Raw genomic sequence first — 21,531 nt, 5'->3', positions numbered from 1 at the left:
AGAAAGTTTGACCCTGGGTTTTGCAACAACTCTAAGACAGTGGAAAAAAATATAAACCCTACTAACCAATGGGATCCATAATCTTCACTGGATCTGTGGCAGTGCTTGGCTGTCCAATTCCAGCTTTGTTCTCAGCTCTGACCCTGAAGATGTACTCCTTGTTTTCAACAACATCGCTGAGTGTGGCTGTGCGATCCTCAGCTTTGACCACCATAGCAGGCTCCCATTTCAGAGAGGTTCTGTCACGGAGTTCAATGATATAAGATGTGATCTCAGATCCTCCATCAAACAGTGGTGGTTCCCAGGACACCGTGGCACCCAACCTATTGACAACTCCAACCATAACCTTCTGAGGTGCATCAGGCACATCTGTTAGAAGCACATGAATGAATAAAAATATTTTTAAGACAATCTAAGATTAGTTGTTACAGTCTCAACTATTACCAGACAATCCGCTTGTTAAGTTGTGATGTAAGGATGTGCTGTTTTTGGGTCCAAGCTTCTATTTCAACAGTTATTTATGAGCACCATTTATTCATATCACACATTTAAGTTAAGCTTGTTTTTTAAAAAACTCACAGTGTACACTACAGTCTCCGGGCTCACAGCCTCCCGGACACCAGTGTTTCAACGATTCATAAAAGACGAATCATTGTCTGGTCATCTGAGATTTCGGTATGTAGATAAAGATTTTTTCTGTGGTATCTGTGGTTCTGTGCGTGACATCAGACTTAACAAACGAATGAAGAAATAAACTAAAGCACAGCTCACCAAATTTGTTCTTGGCTCGAACTGCCTCATCTGTGGTAACGGTCTCTCCATGTCCAACTCTATTGCGAGCACATACACGGAAGAAATACATGTTGTCCCTCTGCAATCCACCAACACAATACTCTGGAATGTCAGCACGGTCTGTGGCCATTGTCCAGGTCTTGCGTTTGACATCTCGTCTCTCAACAACATAAGCCAAAATCTTGCTTCCGCCATCACTTTCCGGTTCATCCCAAGCAAGGCTGACCTCACCATCAGCAGTGTCAACAACATGCAGGTTCTTCACAGGTCCCGGAACATCTACAAGAACACTTTTATTAGACATCTAGAACACTTAAAATTGTCTGTAGATCATCTAGTTGGATTTCCTACTCACCAATTACATCCAGATTAATGAACGCCTCTCCCGTTCCGTGTTTGTTCTTGATGACAATCTTGTAACGACCCTTGTCTGACTTCTTTGGGTCCTTGAGCCTGTACTCTGTCCGATCATTAGATGTGTCAATGTTTTGCCCAGGTAGGCTGATGTCATTGTAAAACCATTCCGCCTCAGCACGAGGATAAGCATCGTAGGGAACCGTCATCACAAAAGGCTTTCCAGCATCTGTTACAAGGTTCTGATCTGTGGTCTTGATCTTTGGAATAGCTGTAAGGAAAAGTACAGGACATTAACAAAAATGTCCCTTTATATGAAAAACCAAATTGAATTAAAACACACTCTTCCTACCTGCAAGCTCAAGCTTGGCTCTGGCATCCTTCTCTTTGGCAACTATTCTGTATTCTCCCTGATCACGGGGTCTGATCTCACAGACCTGCAGTCTATGTACTTTGCCCTCACTGATCATCTGGTATTTGTCACCCTGGACAATGACCATGTTGTTCCTCATCCATCTGACCTCAACTCTGTCCTTATTTAGTTCAGCCTCAAACACAATATCGGATCCTGGAGGCTCAAATACATCTGTGGGAGGTCTGACGATTTCCACTGGAATCTCTGTTGAAGAAAGAAAAGACGCATGCCATGAGCATATCAAATAATTGGGCAATATGAACATGGATACCAGAAACGGTCTGTGAAAAAAATTACCTTCAACGAAGAGACGTGCCCTTGACCTTTTATCTTCCACTCCACAGGCATATTCACATTCATCATCTGGTCTGCACTCTTTGACTACAAGCTTGCATTCTTTTCCATCTTTCTCCATATGATATCTAAAAAGATCATGACCATTAGCATAAGTTTTCAATTTATCACAGAGTACTTTTTCATAGTTTCATGGTTTAAAACTAACCTTGGTCCTTCTCTGATTTCACGTCCGCTCCTGTACCATTTAACATGAGCTTTTTCCTTTGACAATTTGCAAGTGAACTCAGCGTCCTCAAACTCTGTGATGGTTTGGTCACTGAGCTGAGAGGTAAAATCAGTGGGTGCCTCACTGATGACCAGTTCTGCTGTGGACTTATCAGCGCCAGCAACTACAGTGTATTCACCTTCATCTGCTAGGCTGCAGTCCTTAATGGTGAGAGTGTGCTTGTTCTTGTCAACACGATACAGAATACGTTTGCTGAAAGTGATCTCTTGACCAGCCTTCATCCACTGGACTGTCACATTTGGTCTATTCACTTTGCAAGTAAAAGTAATGGTCTTCTTTTCCTCTATTTCACAGTCCTCTAGCGGCTCAATGATCTTGAGGGCTTCCTCTGTGAATGTGAAAAAAAAATAAAATAAGCATTTTGCATTTACTTCTGTCAAATTACACATGGTATAAAAGGTAGACATATAATAATGACGCACCTAGTACGTTGATGTTAGCAGAGCTCTTGGCCTGTTCTCCGCGATGGTTTGTCAGTGTAATGGTATAACTGGCTTCATCTGACTTTTCTGCAGCTTTGATTCTCAGAGAGAACACAGTGTCTCTCTGAGCCATAACAAACTTGCTACTCTCAAACATTGTCTCGTTGTTCTTCATCCATTTGGCTTTAGCTCCCTCTGAGTTCACCTCACAGTTAAGAACAATCTCTTGTCCTTCCTTTACTTGGGCATCCTTGAGGGGAGTGATTATCCTCAGTTTTTCTAAGGAGACAAGCAAAGGTACCAGCTTTAGACCAATTTAAAACGGTAATTCAAAATTGAACTTTGGAGACCTGTTGTACAAAAATATATTATAGAAAAATATACTAAAAAAGAAAAACTTACCAATCACCAACAAATCTGCTGAAGCCTTTACAGAGCCAATGTGGGCAGTGAATGCACCCTCATCTTTTAGTTCGCAGTTTTTGACAATGAGCGCCCTCCTCTTGCCATCAATGACAATTTCATACTTGTCATCAGTTGTAAGTTCTTTGTCTCCTTTGAACCATTTAACTTCATAATTTTCCTTAGACACTGAGCAAACAAACTCAGCCTTTTCACCTTCAACGGCCTCTTGGTTTTGGGGTCTAGCAATGAATTCAGCTGCCAACTCTAAAGCAATAAAGAGAGTCAGTTTTAAGTAAATCAATGCCTAATTAAATTATCAGTGAGATTATTCAACGCATCAGGATTCCCACATCTTTTGATCAGTAAACTTTGACTTTTCCAGTCATTTGAGATTACTGGATATTGGATTTGCATGAAAATCACAATTTTAAAATTCCCTACTTTTTTACATGGTTTTTACATGACCATGGGAACCCTGAGCTTGTAGGACTTTATTACAACAGCAAGTTTGAAAGAATCTAAGCTTAAAACGTACCACTGATCTTTAGAGTTCCTGTTGTTTCTGAAGCAGGCAGTTTGCAGTGGTACTCCCCAGCATCATCCATACGGAGGTCTTGTATGATGAGAATTCTCTTTCTCCCATCTGCAATATGTTCATATCTACCACCCTCAGGGATCTCCTGGTCACCCTTGTACCATGTAACCTCTGCACTAGGTTTGGAGACCTCACAAATCATCTTAACGCTGTCGGTTTCCGTGCCCTCAACATTGGACAGGTTCTTTGTGAATCTAGCTTCCTCCTCTGCAAGGCAAAAGGAATTGTCATTAATGTCTGTATTTTAGCTTAATTGTAGAATAATGACTGAAATAAAACTCACCGACAACTGTCAGCATTCCAGAGGATTTGGATGTCCTTGCGTCACATTCATATTCTGCCTCATCATCAAACACTGCCTTACTGATGATGAGAATACGCTGTAATCCCTTGGCAATAATCTCATACTTTTTGCCTTTTCTGATCTCAGCGCCATCTTTGAACCAGCGGACCTGTGCAACAAACGGTTATGAATCAATACACTCTCAGCATGCTGTTGTTAAAGTACAATTGTAAAACTAAAACTTTTGCGAATTTTTCAATTAAATTTTTCACTCAAATTGATATGCTAATAATATACTTTGTAATAAAACAATTGCATTAAATTATAAAAATGTTAACCAGAAACAGATTCACTAGTAGTCTCAGACTTTTGGGCCTGGTCAACACAGATTTTTGTTAAAAAAAATACCTTGGCACTTTCACGGGACACTTCGCATTCAAACTTAGCAGTTTCCTTCTCCTTAACCTCAACATCATGAAGAGGCTTAGTGAATTCAACAAATGGAGCTGAAAATAGATAGACATATGCATTACACAAATCCACTGTGTTGTTTATTTTATTTCGTCACGATAGTTGGCTTTATTCAAGTTTCTACACGTCAGATTTTTGTCTGAAAACTTACGTTCAACATTTAAGAAAGCAGACGTCTTGAACTCCTTTGCATCACAGGTATATGTCTTGGAATCATCAAGGCTACACTCCTTGATGATCAGCCTCCTTATGCGTCCCTCAGCCACCATCTCATACTTCTTGGTTTTACGAATTTCCTGTCCATCTCTGAACCACTTCACATCAGCCTTCTCCCTGGACAGTTCACACTCCAGAATAGCTGTGGCTTCCTCCTCAACAGTCTGGTCCTCCAAGGGCTTGGTGAACTCAACTGGTGGCTCTGTGATATGTAATGTGGTAACGTGAAACTCCAAGCAACCTCTATTTTTGACAACTACTACAAAAACAACCTCTAACATAGATGTATATAGGTATACAAACATTACAGGTTTGCACACATGTTCCAGTGATATTATAGTTAGCTAAAACTAAAACAATAAAAAAACAAAAAAACATTTCGTTACTTGAAATAATTGAAATAAAATAAACATTTACTGAATAAAATAAAATATAAAAACAACTTATTTTTCATTTCTCATTCTTTAAAATAATAATGGAAAATACTAAAATGTAAATAAAAATTAATAAACACTATATCTATATCTTTGTTAAATAATAAAAATGACAAAACACAACAAAATTACTAAAACTTTAAAATTAAAATAGAAAATATTAAAATAAAAACAAATTCAAAATATTAATAAAAAAAATAATAGTATCTAAAATATACTAAAATACAAATTTTATTAGTATGTCTTATTTATTTATTTATTTATTTAATTAATTACCATTCACAGTAAGTTTGGCCTGGGTCACAAAATCCTTTGCAGTAAGTTTCACTTCTCCAGCCTCTGTCATCTTGACATCTCTCAGAGTCAGGGAATGCAGTCTCCCTTCTGCTCTGGTGACCACCTGCACACATCAATGTTATCAGTTATCAATTGCTCTTTTCCCATTTATGCAACAACAATTTCAAAAGCAAATATTAACTCTTTCCCCTCCATTGACAGAATTTTCAGTAATTTATGACCCAACGCTGCCCCTCCATTGACTGAATTTTCCGGCAATCCCTGTTTTTACTGTTATACAGTAGGGGGCGCTATTATGCATCTTCCGAAAGAATAAAGAATCTAACATTAAACAGCATATAATCAAAACTGCCTAACTTTACTGAATGAAATGTTGACCCAGGAAAAGGTATAGGACTGTGAAGCTTTGGGGATGTTGTTTTGTTTTTAATGCAGAGGCTCTATTCTTTCTTTTGATATATTGCATGTTCATATATACATAAATGCTGGCGCTGACTGGCAATCTTTAAAAAAATAAAAATAAATAAATAACACTGGTGGGGAAAGAGTTAAGGAAATGGCAAATTCAAAGAAAATTTGATGTCTTTAAATTATATAACAAAATTATCTGTTTTTTTTGTTATCTGTTAAACTATGCAAAACAACTAATACATTAGGAATGAGAAATATTAGAAATATATATTTTTATCAAATGTCTAAAGGATTATGAAGTTCACTATACCAGCACTTCAACAACACTCTTGAAGCAGTTAAAAATAACCAGAAGGGCGCCTGCAGGGCAAAATGGCCCAGTGTTATCTCAAAACCAGTAAGTACTGCTGGAAGTCCTTATATGCAGAACATATTTATATAAAGACTTTTCACTTGGAATTGTCACCCTAAAAAAACTAAATATATATACTATGTGTGTATATAGTTATAGAACTATATATTACAGTTAGTATATAATGTATATTGTTATAGTCTCTTATAATTTTGACATAACTTCAGCTGAAATCACAATAAAATCTTGAAAGTTTTGACATGGTTAAAACTAAATTGAAAATGCCCCACTTAATGATTAAAGATTAAATTGCTGAAATCTAAAGAAAAGTATCTTACCCTATCACTTGGCTCCATCTTTGTTGAGCCAACAAACCATTCAACAGGAATATCTTCATATGAGAGCTCACAGTCAAAGGTGGCAGTCTCTCCAGCAGTAACAGTGACATCCCGAAGAGGTCGCAGAAGGCCAATTGTGCGTGCTTTAGAAGAAGAAAAGGCCATCTTTAATAATGCCAAGAAACAATCCTACTACTACAAGTTGTCATTGTGCTCTGTCACTAGGCTACAATTTGCAAGCTTGAAGTACTATTCGCTTTTCCAATTTATCACACAAGGCTCTGCATCATTAACATATTGAGATTCCTTGCACTGCCTGTGGTCAGATAAACTAACAGGCATGTTTCAGCTCTGCCAATCACTCCCACCCTCTCCTGATAAGGAATGGGGCTTCTAAAATAGTCTTATTGGCTTGGCTGCTGACTAACCCCCACTAAGTTATCTGTTACTGTCACTCAACATTTTCTTTTTAGTAAAACAAAAATGCAGGTTGGTTTGTCACCCAATGTAAAAAAAGGTTGCACAAACAGGTTATTTTTGTCATAAAGAATAAAAAAAAAAAATGGTTACAGAGAATAATGTTGGCCAAATGCTTATTTTTTTGCTCACTTATGAGGATTCTCACCTTTAACTCTGAGCTGAGCACTCGATTTAGCATTAGCAGCACTGAAGTCTACACCACCAGCCATTTCCATGTGGACATTGTAAAGGATAAGCATGTGCTTGGTGCCTTCCTCCTTAATTTCACAGTCCTGGGTGGAACAAACACATTTAATTTGTTATTGAAAATATTAGTATAATATGTAAACAATATTTAAAAAATAATTTTAAAACAACATGCACTGCAGGAAACCCTTACGGCAGACTGGTGCAGGGCATCTCCTTTGAGTTTCCAGTGTCCATGAACATCCTCCTCAGAGATTTCTGTCTCAAAGCGAGCAGTCTCTGTCTCTGTGACCTCCACACTGTACAGTGGACGCACAATCTTAATATCACGTTCTGCAGAGAAAAAAGAAGGAGCGGAGGAGAGACTAGGTTATAGTATCTCATAGTGATTTTATTAACTTAATCTATCAATCTACACATGGAATAAAAAAAGACAGAATACAAATACAAGTACCTTCAATGTTAAGCTTGGCTGTTGTTTTGTCTGAGCCGCAGTCACACACGTAATCGCCAATGTTGGCCTTCTCTGCCTTCTTTACCGTCAGGATACGTTTCTTTCCATCAGCCTTGATGATGACGTTCTTAGAGGGAGTGATCTCCTTGCCGTCTTTGAACCATTTCACCTGAGCAGATGATTTGCTCAATTCGCACATCAGGACAACCTCATCCTTCTCAACTGCAGTGTAGTCCTGCAACTTGGTGGTAAAGTAGGCTTCTCCCTCTGTTGATATAGAAAAGAATATGATATTTTTAACATGATGTACAAAAATGTCTATGAAAGGGATATAAACCCATATAGAGTGATCAAGACTCAGGCACATAGTTATTTTTTCTATGGACTAGTTAGTCAACAAATTTAGCTTCCTCTAATTTAAGATCTCTGTTATCTGCCTCATATTTCTTACTTGTTCTTTTGAGCAAGGTTTTCATTTTTCTGGCTTTAGATGAACATTCCTGAGCTTCTAGTTCTCTATCAAATTGGTTATGCTCACTATAAAAATTAATACTGAACACCTCAGATGGTTATTTTCACTGAAGTTTGAAGTAGAAGTTTTGAGAGAGAAAAAAAAAAAAAAAAAAAAAAAAAAAAATCACAAGATGGCACTAAGTTAGCTATTGTAACTTGTACTGGTAAAAAAAAAAAGTGAAACAGCCTGCAGGGTGATAATTAAAGCAGCCCCTGTTTATGGTCTTTATGCCACAACTGACCAATTAGAATCAAGTTTCAAGAGAAGTATGCGTTTGGAAAAATTATGAACACTTACCAAGTACAGTGAGCATTGCTTCAGAGCTTTTTCCAAGAGCCTCAACTTTAATGAGAGAAGTGTCATCAATAGACACCTCTTTGAAGGACAGAGTATGGATTTTGCCATCCTCGGACAGGTGCACCACTTTGCTTGGATGCAAACGCAAGTCATTCTTGTACCAGGTGACTGGAATCTTCTCATGAGAGAGTTCAATGCTGAATTCTGCAGTCTCACGCTCCTTAACGGTGACATCTTTAATGGGTCTGACAAACTCAAGACGGATGCCTGAGTAGAACAATAAATGCAGATCAGAAAATGTTTGAAAGGAAATGTGATTACTGTGTATTATATATTGCACATAACAAGAATCTTTTTATTACCCTGAATAACAAGTTTGGCAGATGTTCTCTTGTCCTCAGCTTCAAATATGTACTTAGCCTCATCCTCATACGCAGCAGATTTGACCACTAGAATATGTCTTTTTCTCTCTGCGAGGATTTCAAACTTTTCATCAGCCTTCAACTCCTGAGATCCCTTTAGCCAACGGACAACCTTAGCCTCTCTTGACAATTCAATTTCAAATCTGGCATCATCTTTTTCATAGACTTGTACATCGCTCAAAGGCATGACAAAAGAAATGGGCAAATCTATGATAGAGGTGAACAGAAAGATTAGATAATACAGAAAGGATTTGCATTAAAGACATTTTCAATAAAATATAATTTGTGTATATATATATATATATATATATATATATATACACACACTGTAAATACACACACATTATATTTTAAACTACCTTTCACTTTAAGATTTGCAGAGCACTTAGCATTCGCTCCCTGGAAGGTAACCTCTCCAGACTGGGAAACTTTGCAGTTGTAGAGTGTTAATGTATGTTTTGCACCATCCTCAATAATCTCAACGTCCTGTTAAACAAAAAGCACATAAGGAAATATATCTTTAGTATTTTGCAAGATGTGTCTTAAAAAAGATGGTTTTAATTTTTTGCTGCAACTTTGCTCACAGGTGAAGAAGATAAGACTTCGCCCTTCAGTTTCCATTGGCCATGGACATCATCTTCAGAGATTTCCACCTCAAAACGAGCTGTCTCACCATCAAAGAGCTCAACACCATATATGGGTCGCACCACTTTAATGTCACGAGCTGGAATTCGAAAATTAACAAATAAAACCCCATCACACCCCTGAAAGGTTGCAATGTTTTTGCATTTTAGAAATACAACCTTAATTACTGACCTTCAATGTTCAAGTTTGCCGAAGTCTTGTCTGTTCCACAGTCGCAAACATATACTCCTTTTTCTTTGTTCTCAACTTTCTTAAGATTGAGGATTCTTCGTTTGCCATCAACTTTCATCATAATCAACTTAGAGGCTTTAATTTCAATTTCATTGTGGAACCACTTCACAGGAACATCTCTACTGAGCTCGCAGTCAAATGTGACTTCATCTTTCTCGACTGCGGTGAAATCTTGCAACTTGGAAGTGAAATATGCATCACCCTCTGTAAAAACAGGTTGCTGTGTTAATAAAATTCAGAAACTAAAATATAATGAGTAATACTCTACACAAAAGGTTTTGTTGCGGTGCAAAGATGATGGTGGGGAAATGAGGGGGAAAAACAAGATTAGTTGACCAAATAAAATGTAAGGGTAAAATAAAGGTAAATTTACCTATTACCAGCAGCTTAGCCATTGTGGATATTCCTTTAGCCTCTGCTTTTATTAGGCAAGTATCATCTAGTGATACTTCCTTAATTTCTAGTGTATGCCTCCTTCCCACCACGCTGGTGAACACGGTTCGGCTCGGATGTACTTTTATTTCATTTTTGTACCATGTCACGGGGACATTCTCATGAGAAAGCTCAAGCTCAAAAACAGCTGTTTTACCTTCCTTCACAGTTAGGTCCTCTAATGTTGAGGTGAAGCTCAGCCTCATACCTATGACATTTGTTCAGTGCATAACAAATGGGCGCAATAAATGAATTTTCAACAAACTATTGACGCAATAAATGAATATACTGCAAACTTGAATAATGGGTGAATTTATTAGTGAATTTATTAGAAAAAATGAATTTATTAGATTATTATTAAAGATTTTTGTTTACTATTCATTATTTGTTAGACTACTCATTAATAAACACCCTTGTTAAATTGTGTCAGAAAGCATTTTGACCAACACTTCACTAACCAAGATAATAACTAAGACTTACCCTCTACCATCAGTTTTGCTTTTGATGATTTGCCCAAGACCTCAATACTGTATTCTCCCTCATCCTCAAAGCCACAGTTATTAATAATAAGTATGTGTTTCTTTCCGTCATCAATGATTTCATACTTATTTCCTTGTGTAACAATATCAGAACCCTTTAACCAAATCACTTTAGGCACATCCTTATTGATGGAGCACTCAAACTTTGCCTGTTTCTTTTCATGCACAGTAACGTCCTTCAATGGGACTGTGAATTCCATTTCCAACTCTGGTAGGTATGAATGAACATTGTCCATATCGTCACTCATCTGCATTTGTAAATTTGAATTTTCATTTTCTTATGCTGTAGAAAAACGTTCATGGTTCTCTTACCTTTGACTGTGAGCATAGCACTTGTCGCAGCATTCAGAGCTTGGTATGTAACTTCACCAGCCTGATCAAGCTGAACATTTTTGATAGTAAGGAATCGTTTGGTTCCCTCAGATCTGATGTCACATGTCTAAAAAGGAAGAAAATTTTGAATCAGCAAATTTGCTGAACAATGTGCTATAAAAAAATCACATACCTGTATTAATACTGTTGGGAAGTAACTAACTATAATAATAATTTTTTTTTTTATTTATATAGCGCCTTTCAACACCGGAGGTCGCATTACAGATATAGGTTAAGGAGTAGGACAAGATAATCATTAACATAAAAGCACAACACAAAGATGTACAGACCAAAAAAAAAAAAAAAAAAAAATTACAGACTGTGAGCAGAGGAGTAATATTCAAAAAAATAATGTGTTTTTAAGAGATTTTTGAAGGAGAGAAGGGTGGATGCTTGGCGGATGTCTTGAGGAAGGAGCCACAACACTAAAAGCCCTAGCTCCCATAGTCACCAGACTAAACTTGGGGGTGACTAACAGTCCTGCACTAGAAGAGCGTAAGGAACAAACAGGAGCATAAGGCTGAAGTAAGTCAGATAAGTATGTAGGACCAAGGCTATGGAGAGCTTTGTAAGTAAGAATTAGTACTTTGAAGTTTATACGCAGGGAGACCGGAAGCCAATGAAGATGATATAGGATTGGAGTAATGTGTTCATTCTTTCTTGTATGCGTGATCAGGCGAACAGCAGAGTTTTGAACGTATTGTAATCTTTTGATATTTTTAGCTGAAAGGCCATAAAGAAGTGAGTTACAATAATCCAGTTGAGATGTGACAAAGGCATGTATTATGGTTTCAGCATCCTGCTGACTAAGAGAGGATCGAATACGAGATATATTACGTAGGTGAAAAAAAGCTGTCTTTACCACTTTACTAATGTGGTCATTAAATGAAAGAGTGGAATCAATAAGAACACCAAAATTGCGAACAGTTGTAGAGGGCATTATCAAGTCACCATCCAAATTTATCTGTTGACCGGAGAATTTAGAAACGACTGATTTAGAGCCGATCAATATTACCTTGGTTTTATCTGAGTTAAATTTAAGGAAATTTCCCTCGAGCCAAAGCTTGAGTTCCCTGATACAGGTTGTTAATGTAGGTGGTGGAAACACTGAGGTGGGAGGTATGGTAAAATAAATCTGAATGTCATCAGCATAGCAATGAAAATTAAACCCATAGCGTTTGATAATTTGTCCAATTGGTAGCATATAAATGGTGAAAAGAAGAGGGCCCAAAACAGAACCTTGCGGTACACCAGAACTGATAGATTTGGTGGATGACTTATGCTTCTTGTATTTAACAAATTGTTGCCTCCCTGATAAATAAGAGGAAAACCAGTCAAAGGCTGTGCCAGAAATCCCAATTGCTGTAAGCCGTGACAGGAGTATCTTGTGATTTACAGTGTCAAAAGCTGAGCTGAGGTCTAACAGAAGGAGAGTGCTAAGAGAGCCAGAATCGGAAGCTATGAGGAAAAGATCATTAAGAACCTTAACCAGGGTTGTTTAAGTACTGTGTAGTGGACAAAGCCAGACTGGAAAGGCTCATAAAGGTTATGTGCTATTAGATGGGCTTGTAACTGGGAAGCAACAACTTTTTCCAATATTTTAGAGAGAAAAGAAAGGTTTGAAATAGGCCTGTAGCTACTTAGAGGCGAAGGATCAAGACCATGCTTTTTAAGAACAGGGGTGAAAGCAGCAATCTTAAGCTTAGATGGTACAATTCCAGAGGACATTGAAGTATTAATGAAATGAGTGATCGTAGTGACAAAGCAGTCAGGCAATTAATAAAAAAAATAATAGCAGCACAACTAATTTAATTAAATTTTTCCGCAGAACACTGTAGTTTTAGTAGTATTTTGTGTAAATATCTGTTTAATTGAATTGTCATACTAATTGTGTTGCCCATTGTTTTATTGTTGTTGTTGTTTATCGTGACAGATGAAGGACATTTTTTTTTTTTTATAAAAATGACTTTAATCATCTGATCTAAAAAGATGTCACCTACTTAAGTAGCTTTAAGTGGTTTGCTTTTTTTCTTAGTAGCTTGTAGTGTAGCTAACTACATCTCAAAATGGGGAGTTTGGCTATTTATATAGCCAAAGTAGTTTCCCCAGAACTGGGAATGACTAATATTGTAGCACACTTGAATAGGGTCTTACCGGTGATCTTGTCAAAACCTGCCCTCTAAGTTTCCATTCTCCAGGCACATCATCTTCTGAAATTTCAGTGTCAAAGTTGGCCTCCGTTTTCTCAACCACCTCCACACTAGCAAGAGGCTTCAAGATCTCAGCTTCACGTTCTGAATAGAGATTAATAGGTTTATACACAACATTTTAAGATGGTAATGTAAGCAGAAATCAACAGTCCTCAGTTGTTGTTTTGTTTGTTTTTTACGTACCTCCAAGTGTTAGTTTTGCTGCGTATCTGCGGCCTTCAACCTCCACAGCATACTCCGCAACATCATCAGGCTGGGCATTTTTGACTGTAAGAGTGATCTCTTTACCCTCCTTCTTCACCTCAGTCTTATCTGTAGGCTCATTAGGGATTTCATCATTACCCTTGTACCACTTCCAGTTAGGTGTGTCTTTGAAAAGCTCGCCCTTGAATGTAGCAGTGGCCTTGGGTTTCACATGCTGGTCCCGTAAAGGTTTCACTAACCAGTCTCTTACAATTTCTGTTGAATACATACATGGGTGAATTCATACCAGCTCTAAATTTACCAAAGACATTAAAGTAAAAAAAAAAGAAAAAAAAAGAAAAATCATATACATACCAATAACCTTGACATTAGTTTGAGTTTTGATGTTTTCACACTCGCATGTGTAAACACCAGCATCATCATCGTTTGCGTCCTGGATTGTGATGGACTGCTGTAGCCCAATAATATTGATTTGAATTTTGCCGGGAATGTCCTTGATCTCTATTCCATTCTTCTTCCAGACCACGCTTCTGTCCTTGCTCAACTCACAGGTCAAATACATTGGCTGCCCCTTAAACACGGAGGTCTCTTCTTCCAGATTCTTTGTGAATTTGACAGGTAATTCTATATGAGATGATAAAAGAAATGAAAGTTTAACATAAATGGACTTTAGACAGGGCAACAACGTATACAATTTTTTATGTGACTAGAAATGCTTTGAAGGATAGCATTCACAAATACCTTCTACCACAAGTTTAGCTGTTGAGGTCTTTTCCTTGTTGCCAAGCTTTGCAACACACGTGTACTCTCCAGTGTCTGAAAGCTGTACATCAATGATTTGCAGTTTGCGGTCTTTGCCATCAGATGTGAATTTGTGCTTTGGACTCTCCCTTAGATTGCTTCCATCTTTCATCCAGCTGGTGATAGCTGTAGATGGAGAGATCTGGCACTCGAATACAGCCGAGGAGCCGATTGACTCAGCCTCCTGCAACACAATGTCCTGGAGCTCCTTCACAAATTTCAAGGGGACCGCTTTGAGCTGGAACGCAAATGGTGATTCTCCAGGAGGCTTGTCACCACCACCACCAGGTTTCCCTCTACCCCTTCCAGCATCACCAGGAGATGGAGTTTGTCTTGCTACAATAAAAAGAAAAACATTTAAATATTTAGTTCTATCATTATGGGCCAGTAGAATTTTAAATTATTCTTTCATAACTTTAAAATGAAGTCTATTATGAACGTACGTCTTAGTCCTCTGCCTCTGCCTAGTGCTGGCTCCTCCTTTGGTTTTCCATCTGTTTGAAATATTGTTATAGTAACTTGCTTGAAATGGTAAAACAACAGAGGTCTGAAATGTTTGGTTGATAAATGATATACATCTTATACAATATATGTGAACGAATTAATGAGACAATAAAACAAGTTCAGGACAAATGACAGTCCAGGACAAATGACACCCACAACAAAAATGACAAATGAAGATGAAGATGAATGAAAATGATACTGACAAACAGATTTATGACAGAACAGGACTTGATAGACACACAACATTTTATCAAGAGGGTTTGAACAAATCAAGAATGAAAGAACGAACTAATCAAGGGAAGGACAAACATCAAAGAACACTGAATACTTGAAAACAGAAGACACTTGTTAAAGGGTTATAATGAAGGTTGGGTTGAGTGGATATTATTTGGAACGACTGTAGGGAGCCATGAGATGCCAATGGTAAGCTTTTGGTGCTACCATCTCACCTTTCTTGTCACCCATTCCTGGGGTTTCAACGGCCCCATCCTCCAAAACGTCATCAAAGGTTTCGGAGCCATAACTGTCCCTAGGAGCAAGTTCCCATCCCCAAGTTTCTTCATCTTCATCATTCACGGCCTCCTGCTCATGTTCATAAACTACCTCCTCTTGCTGTGTAGGAATCTTTTGTAGATGCAAAATACTAGGAGACAACTCCTTCACCATTGGCACTTTGTCTTCACTTGTTTTCAAAGGAAGTTCCTGAGTAGTCTTTTCTTCTTTGGGGGAAACTGTCTTTGCAACCTTCTTCAGAATTACAGACTCAAGTGAATCTTTTGGTGAAATCTTCTTGGGTGATTTTGCACTAGACTTTCTTTCCATTGGAATGGATTCAGTGGGTTTAGGTTTTGTTATCTCTGCTTTTGGTGAAGGTGTCTTTTTCAGCTCTCCGGGTTCTTTTCCCTTCATTTCTTTTGGTGGAAGACCAATCTTTTCTGACATTGCTGGCTTATCATCATCTTTTGGACTCTTTTTTGTCAGTGAAGCGACTTGAGGACTAGGTTTATCTACCTTTGGTGAAGGTGTTTTCTGTGCAATTATTTTTCCTTCTACGGGTTTCAATGATACCTCTTCTTTTTTCGCTTCATCCTTTGGAATAATTCCACGCTTTTTAGTTATTGCCTTTTCTTCCTTGGGAACTTCCTGTGTTGTCTTTTCTGGAGTAGTAGTACTCTTCATGGGGAGATGATCATGGGGTGACTCTAGCTTTTCGATCTTTTCAGGCTCTTCAAATGTTTTTTCACTTTTTCCTGGTTCTTTTACCTGGATGTGAGGTTCCTTCAGGATATGATGTGTTTCCGGTCTCTCTGGGCGCTTAATATCTGCAGGTTTTTTCTCTTTTTGTTCTTGAGTAACCTTTTCAGGGGTTACATCAGCATGAGATTCTTTTGAAAATGGTTTCAGAGTCACAATTTCTGGCTCCTCATCCTGCGATATAATTCTGGTTGCTTTCTTTGGAAATTTCTCATGTTCTTTGGAGATTTCATCTTTAGCCACAGCAGGTTTTGGCATCATGGATTCTTTAGCTGTTTGATCTGTAGGTGTCACCTCTAATTTCTTCTTTGAAACAGGCTCATCCTTTATGAGTCTTTCAAGTTTCTGGACACCAATACTATCTTTGCTCCTGTCTATGTTGCTGTCTTTCTGTGGACTTACAACAGCTTTATCTGATTTCTCGACAGGTTTTAATTTTACAGTTTCCTGTTCTTTCTCAGTAGATATTGACTTGGTTACCTTTTTCAGAATTGGCTGTGGTATCTTGGGTTCCTCTTCCACTGGAACTTTAGTTCCTTGTTTACCTGTATTTTCTTCATCTCTTCCTCCTATTTCGGGAGTAATCCCTTTCTGCTCACAAACATCCTTGTGCTGTTCTATCTTCTTTCCCTCCCCCTTTGATATTTTCTCTGTTTTTGTGGCAGTTTCATATGACCAAGTATCTTTTGTGACTTCATAGCTGCTGGTGAGTTTGACTTCAGTAACAGCCTTTGAATACACCATCTCCTCTCCAACTATTTCAGATTTCTCCACTTTCTGGAGAAGTTTTCCTGATTCTTTTGGTGGTTCTTCACGCTGAATCTTATTAACTTTTTTCAGTGATATAACTTCATGATCTTCCTGGTGTTCTTTTGATCTTCTGGTTACTTTCTTTACGGTTGGCATTTCCAATTTTTCTTCTTCCTTGACGTGAATTTTACTCTTTTGTTTAAGAAGTGCTTGTGTAGTGCTAGTTGTTTCTGAGGTGATAAATATCACAATATCACATAACATGGACAGTACAATCAGCATGACATAAGACACCTGTACACATATTACACAGCAGGGTTGAAGCTAAAGTCATCAGTGTAACCTACATGAAATACTATACTATTTTTTGACATGTAGGATTATGATGAAATTAATCTCAACCGTAATAAATAGCACTGACCCAAACTGTACAGCACAAAAATAAAGAAAAAATGGAGCAATAAAAAATAACAAAAAAATAAGCTAACAAAAATGAGACAAAACAAACATTACAACAAGCAGACATATGAAATGTGATACCTGAATAACTGATTTGAATATGTTTAATAATCAAACCTTGGAAGATTAATTTGTGCCATTTAGGTCACACAGTAACATACCTTTGGGAGCAGGTCCAGGAGCTGTAACAGGGCCCTTGTCTGCATCTGTTTCAGAGATCATTTCAGATTAAACCAATACAAACACACATATAAGTCAGAACGAGAATTCACTCAAAAATTTCAATTCTATCATCATTTACTCTTATCATGTCTTTCACAACCCTTTATATATGACTGTTTATAATGTTATATCCTGCAACTCTTTTCTACTCAATGAAAGTAAATGGTGGCCAAGGTTGTTACATTTTCAGAAACGCATTTAAATTTCACTCTTGTCCTTAGATCATTTGGCTTTAGAAAACTTTGAATATAAATCACAAGTCATCTAGACTACTCATATGAGGCAATTTTGTGTCAGTATTTTCTGGAACTTGACAGTCACTGGTCCCTATCCACTGTCATGGTATAGAATACAGTAGCTCATACATTCTACTAAACATCTCATTTGGAGTTCTATGGAAGAAATAAAGTAATGCAGGTTTGAAAGGCATGAAAATGAGTAAATAGGTAAATGCTTGCCGTAATTTTCCTATTATGAATGTGCATACTAACCTAAGGAATATATGTTTAAACAAAGTGGAATACAAAAGTAGAAAACTCACATCCATAATGTTGATTAAGAAACATAAAAACAATGTCAAAGTTAGTATTTTAAAACAAACATGTAGTAACATAACACGATTTAAAAGATACTATAAAAAGTAGAATACACAATAAATTGAAGACAACAAAGACACATTAAAAACCCAAGGGAACACCAACAACAATAACAACTGACAAAGAAGACATGAAAACAGAGACTCTACCTGTGGGAGGAGAGACTTTCTTTTCAACTGGCGTTTCTGTTGGCTTTGGTGCCACAGGAGATGGTTCCTTTTCAATAGTTGGCTCTTTAAATAAAATAATACCACAATCACAACCCAAATATAGTGAAGACAAATGTTGAAGAAGATGTTATTTGACTGGACAAGGAACATTTAAAGATAAACACAAATAAGAACAATCACACATCATACCAAAGACTATAGACTAGCAAAAATGTTTGCCAGTTTTGCTTTAAATACCTTTTGGAGGAGATATTATTTTCTGTTCTACTGGAGCCACAGTTGGCTTTGGTACTTCAGGAACTGGTTTCTCTTCAGCAGCTGGCACTTTAAATAAAACAATGCCATAATCACAAGCAAGAATAACAAAGATAAGATAAAAGATAAAACAAAGATAAGACAAGGACCATGTAAAGATGAGCACAGAAAAAAGATCATTAGATTAACAAAACAAGCAGACACATACAAAAGACTGACAAACAGACCAGAAAAGAGTTCTACCACAATGTGACTTTAAATACCTTTAGGAGGAGGCATTTTCTGTTCAACTGGAGCCACACTTGGCTTTGCTGCCTCAGGTTTTCTTTCAACAGTTGGCTCTTTAATTAAAACAATACCATAATAATAATCAAAAATAATAAAAGCACATATAGAATAATGTGTAACTGGACTGGTCAAAGAACATTTAAACATGATGACAAAAGAATATACAAAACAAACAAACAAACACACATAATATCAAAGGGAAGTGGTTCTTCCAGTTTTGCTGTATACCTTTTGATGGAGGCAATATTTTCTGTTCAACTGGAGCCACAGTTGGCTTTGGGACTTCTGGTTCAGGTTTCTTTACTAATTCTGGTTCTTAAAATAAAAGTAAGCCATGATCACAATCAAGAAATAGACCCTGAACATTTACAGATGAGCATCCAGACGCATTATCACATAATGACTAAGAACTGAAGAATAATAGCACCAAATCTCCCAGCCTTTTAAGTACTTTTTGTAGGTGAAACAACTTCTGACATAGGAGTTGTAACAGCCTTGGTCTACTCGTCTAATTAAGAATTATAACATATTCAAGATACAAGAAGCTAAAGAGGAACTTTAGCAAAAAAAATGCAAGCACATGACTAAGACACAGAAAAGAAAACCACAATTGCCTTTTCGGCAAATACCTGAAGGCAAACAATTCAAGTAAAGATTGCAATATACCAGTTGAGGCATTTGCTGAAGATTGTAAAGTTTACCTCTTTGAAGTACTTTACGCACTTCCTTCAACTCAGGTACTTTTTCTTTTGGTTTTACTAATGGTGTTATCTCTGATGATATCTGAGGGGTTTCCTCATGTGATCTGTTGTTTTCATGAACAGACTGTTGTAAGTGAATAGACTCTTTCTTGTGAACTTCTATTTCTCTCTTAATGACCATCTCTTTTCTGGGGGTGTCATCTCTCTTTTGTAGAGGCATATCTTCAGTTTTTTTCTTTTTATCTGGCATAATTTCTTGACTTTTCAGTGATGACTCAATGCTAGGTATCATCACAGCTTCTGGAGAAGTTTCAACACTCTCAATGTGCATTTCTTGCTTTGACAAGGTTGTTTTGGGTATTTCCTTTATTTGTATCAGCTCAAAAGAAGGTTCTGGCTTCCGAGAAACCTCTGTTTCAACTATTTTCACTTCTTCAGTAGCTGATTCTCTACTGTGATGTCTCACATCCATCTTTACAATATGTTCTTTAAGAGACAAAATTTCCTCAGGTTGATGAGGCATGCTTTCACTCTCTTCCACAATTTCCTCCTTCAAAACCATTTCCTCCATGTAAATCTTCTGAGTTGTTTCCACTGTATGGGGAATTTGGTCAATTTTCTTCTCAGAAGCTGCAAAGACTTTAAAGATGAAAGATTTTCAAGATTGCACCATGCAACGGTGATATAAGAGTTTTCAACAAAACATGCATATCAACATAAAACATCAAAGAGAAAATACCATCTTAAAATACCATTATTTTAGAAATAATCTTTATTTTGGCTTTACTGACAAAATGCAGCTCTTTTCTCTGCCTTGGGTTATTGAAGGTTCTTTAAACTTGAAGCAGATTAATATATATTAATAATATTAAAAATAATTCTCCAGCTAACTATGATTAAAATGTTAGAAATGGTTACCCTGTAAAAAAAGTGAGAGATCTGTTTTTGTAACACAGACAGATCTAGTAATGCAGATACAAATCGATTTGTATCTCCCATGACCAACCAAGCATACCTTTGGCTGGGGGCATCTCAGTCTCCATTTTAGCTTTAGTCACAGGCTTTTTCTCAGATGGTAGTTCAGCAGCCTTTACTTCAACAACTTTGTAAATATAAAAATGATACCAGACAAAGAACAACACATTAAGAAGAGTAAATAAGATCAGCAGTACTTTTAAGAGAGTTTGTACTAATTGCTACCCCATTATTGCAGGGCATATTTAAGAGCTTAATATGAAGATTTAATAATACCTTTCTCTGGACCTTTCTCCTTTTTGTGGTCAAGTGCTGGCTCACTGATTTTAGGGGTTGGTTCACTCTTTGGTGGCACTTGTTTTTTATCTGCTTTATCTGCTTGAGGTAACTCTGAAGGTTTAGGGGAAGGCTCAACCTTTCTGACTGATTCTGCTTGGGAAACTTCTCTGGGAGGTGGCTTTCTTGGTTCAAGTATAACCTCTGGTGGAGCAGATGGGACTTCTTGTTTTCTAACTGCGTCAGGAGGCTGGATTTGTGTAGGTTTAAACTGACTAGCTGGCTCTACACTTGACGGCTCAGACAGGACAGGCAAATCATCTTTGATAGATTCATCTTGTAGTAGTGTAGAGGCTTCTTTCTTTGGTGGCTCAGCAGCAACAAGTGCAGGCTCTGGTTTTCTATCTAGCTTTACTTTTGGTGCTTCTATTTCCTTCACCTCCACAAGAGCTTCAAAAGAACACATATGTGTTATACAATGTATTATCACAAAAAGATAAGCATTCACAGTAGAATGCAGAAGCTCATATAATAAAAAGAATTAATTAGACGATCAAGAGAAGAGTTACACATGCATTCCAAGAGCACCATTTTTGGTGACAAAGCTTTGAACAGACAACAAACAAAATTTAAACCATTTTAAGCGGTTTGCAAGAATTAAAAGTGGTTTGTAAGAATTATATCAATAATTATGCCTCTTATCTATTGAGTTACCTTTTATTTGTGTAGTAACTGGCTTTGGAGTTAAAGCCTCAGGTTTTTTAATAACTAAGGATGGTTGAGGTGCAGCTTCTGGCTTCTTTGGAGCTTCAGGTGCTTTTAAAGAACAAAAAACAAAGTAGCATACAGTAAACCCCAAAAATATAAAGCTGATGAGACTATATTCTTAAGTTGAACAAGAGGAGGATTCAAAGAGTTGAGGACTG

The 21,531-nt window shown here is 37.3% G+C and overlaps 1 protein-coding gene across 1 annotated transcript in view; it reads right to left on the bottom strand.

The window, feature by feature from the left end:
* ttn.1 (titin, tandem duplicate 1) overlaps positions 1-21,531 on the bottom strand; it is a 136,324-nt gene that overhangs the window by 76,881 nt on the left and 37,912 nt on the right. Inside the window, 36 exon segments of the mRNA XM_051906834.1 lie at positions 67-369; positions 772-1,071; positions 1,148-1,417; positions 1,499-1,765; positions 1,859-1,983; positions 2,064-2,472; positions 2,567-2,845; positions 2,969-3,235; positions 3,507-3,773; positions 3,850-4,018; positions 4,258-4,355; positions 4,472-4,738; positions 5,247-5,370; positions 6,369-6,511; positions 6,994-7,120; positions 7,228-7,367; positions 7,489-7,755; positions 8,300-8,566; positions 8,662-8,928; positions 9,081-9,207; positions 9,306-9,445; positions 9,538-9,801; positions 10,881-11,007; positions 13,095-13,234; positions 13,334-13,609; positions 13,709-13,978; positions 14,096-14,491; positions 14,599-14,649; positions 17,284-17,328; positions 18,090-18,173; positions 18,348-18,434; positions 18,629-18,706; positions 18,882-18,968; positions 20,370-20,456; positions 20,606-21,055; positions 21,320-21,421. Of these exon segments, the coding sequence (XP_051762794.1) occupies positions 67-369; positions 772-1,071; positions 1,148-1,417; positions 1,499-1,765; positions 1,859-1,983; positions 2,064-2,472; positions 2,567-2,845; positions 2,969-3,235; positions 3,507-3,773; positions 3,850-4,018; positions 4,258-4,355; positions 4,472-4,738; positions 5,247-5,370; positions 6,369-6,511; positions 6,994-7,120; positions 7,228-7,367; positions 7,489-7,755; positions 8,300-8,566; positions 8,662-8,928; positions 9,081-9,207; positions 9,306-9,445; positions 9,538-9,801; positions 10,881-11,007; positions 13,095-13,234; positions 13,334-13,609; positions 13,709-13,978; positions 14,096-14,491; positions 14,599-14,649; positions 17,284-17,328; positions 18,090-18,173; positions 18,348-18,434; positions 18,629-18,706; positions 18,882-18,968; positions 20,370-20,456; positions 20,606-21,055; positions 21,320-21,421 (7,167 nt within the window).

The sequence above is a fragment of the Ctenopharyngodon idella genome, chromosome 9 (assembly GCF_019924925.1).
Source record: "Ctenopharyngodon idella isolate HZGC_01 chromosome 9, HZGC01, whole genome shotgun sequence".
In the NCBI taxonomy this organism is placed as follows: domain Eukaryota; kingdom Metazoa; phylum Chordata; class Actinopteri; order Cypriniformes; family Xenocyprididae; genus Ctenopharyngodon; species Ctenopharyngodon idella.
The sequence above is the reverse complement of the archived record's forward strand: the minus strand, read 5'-3'. Positions and strand labels throughout refer to the sequence as shown.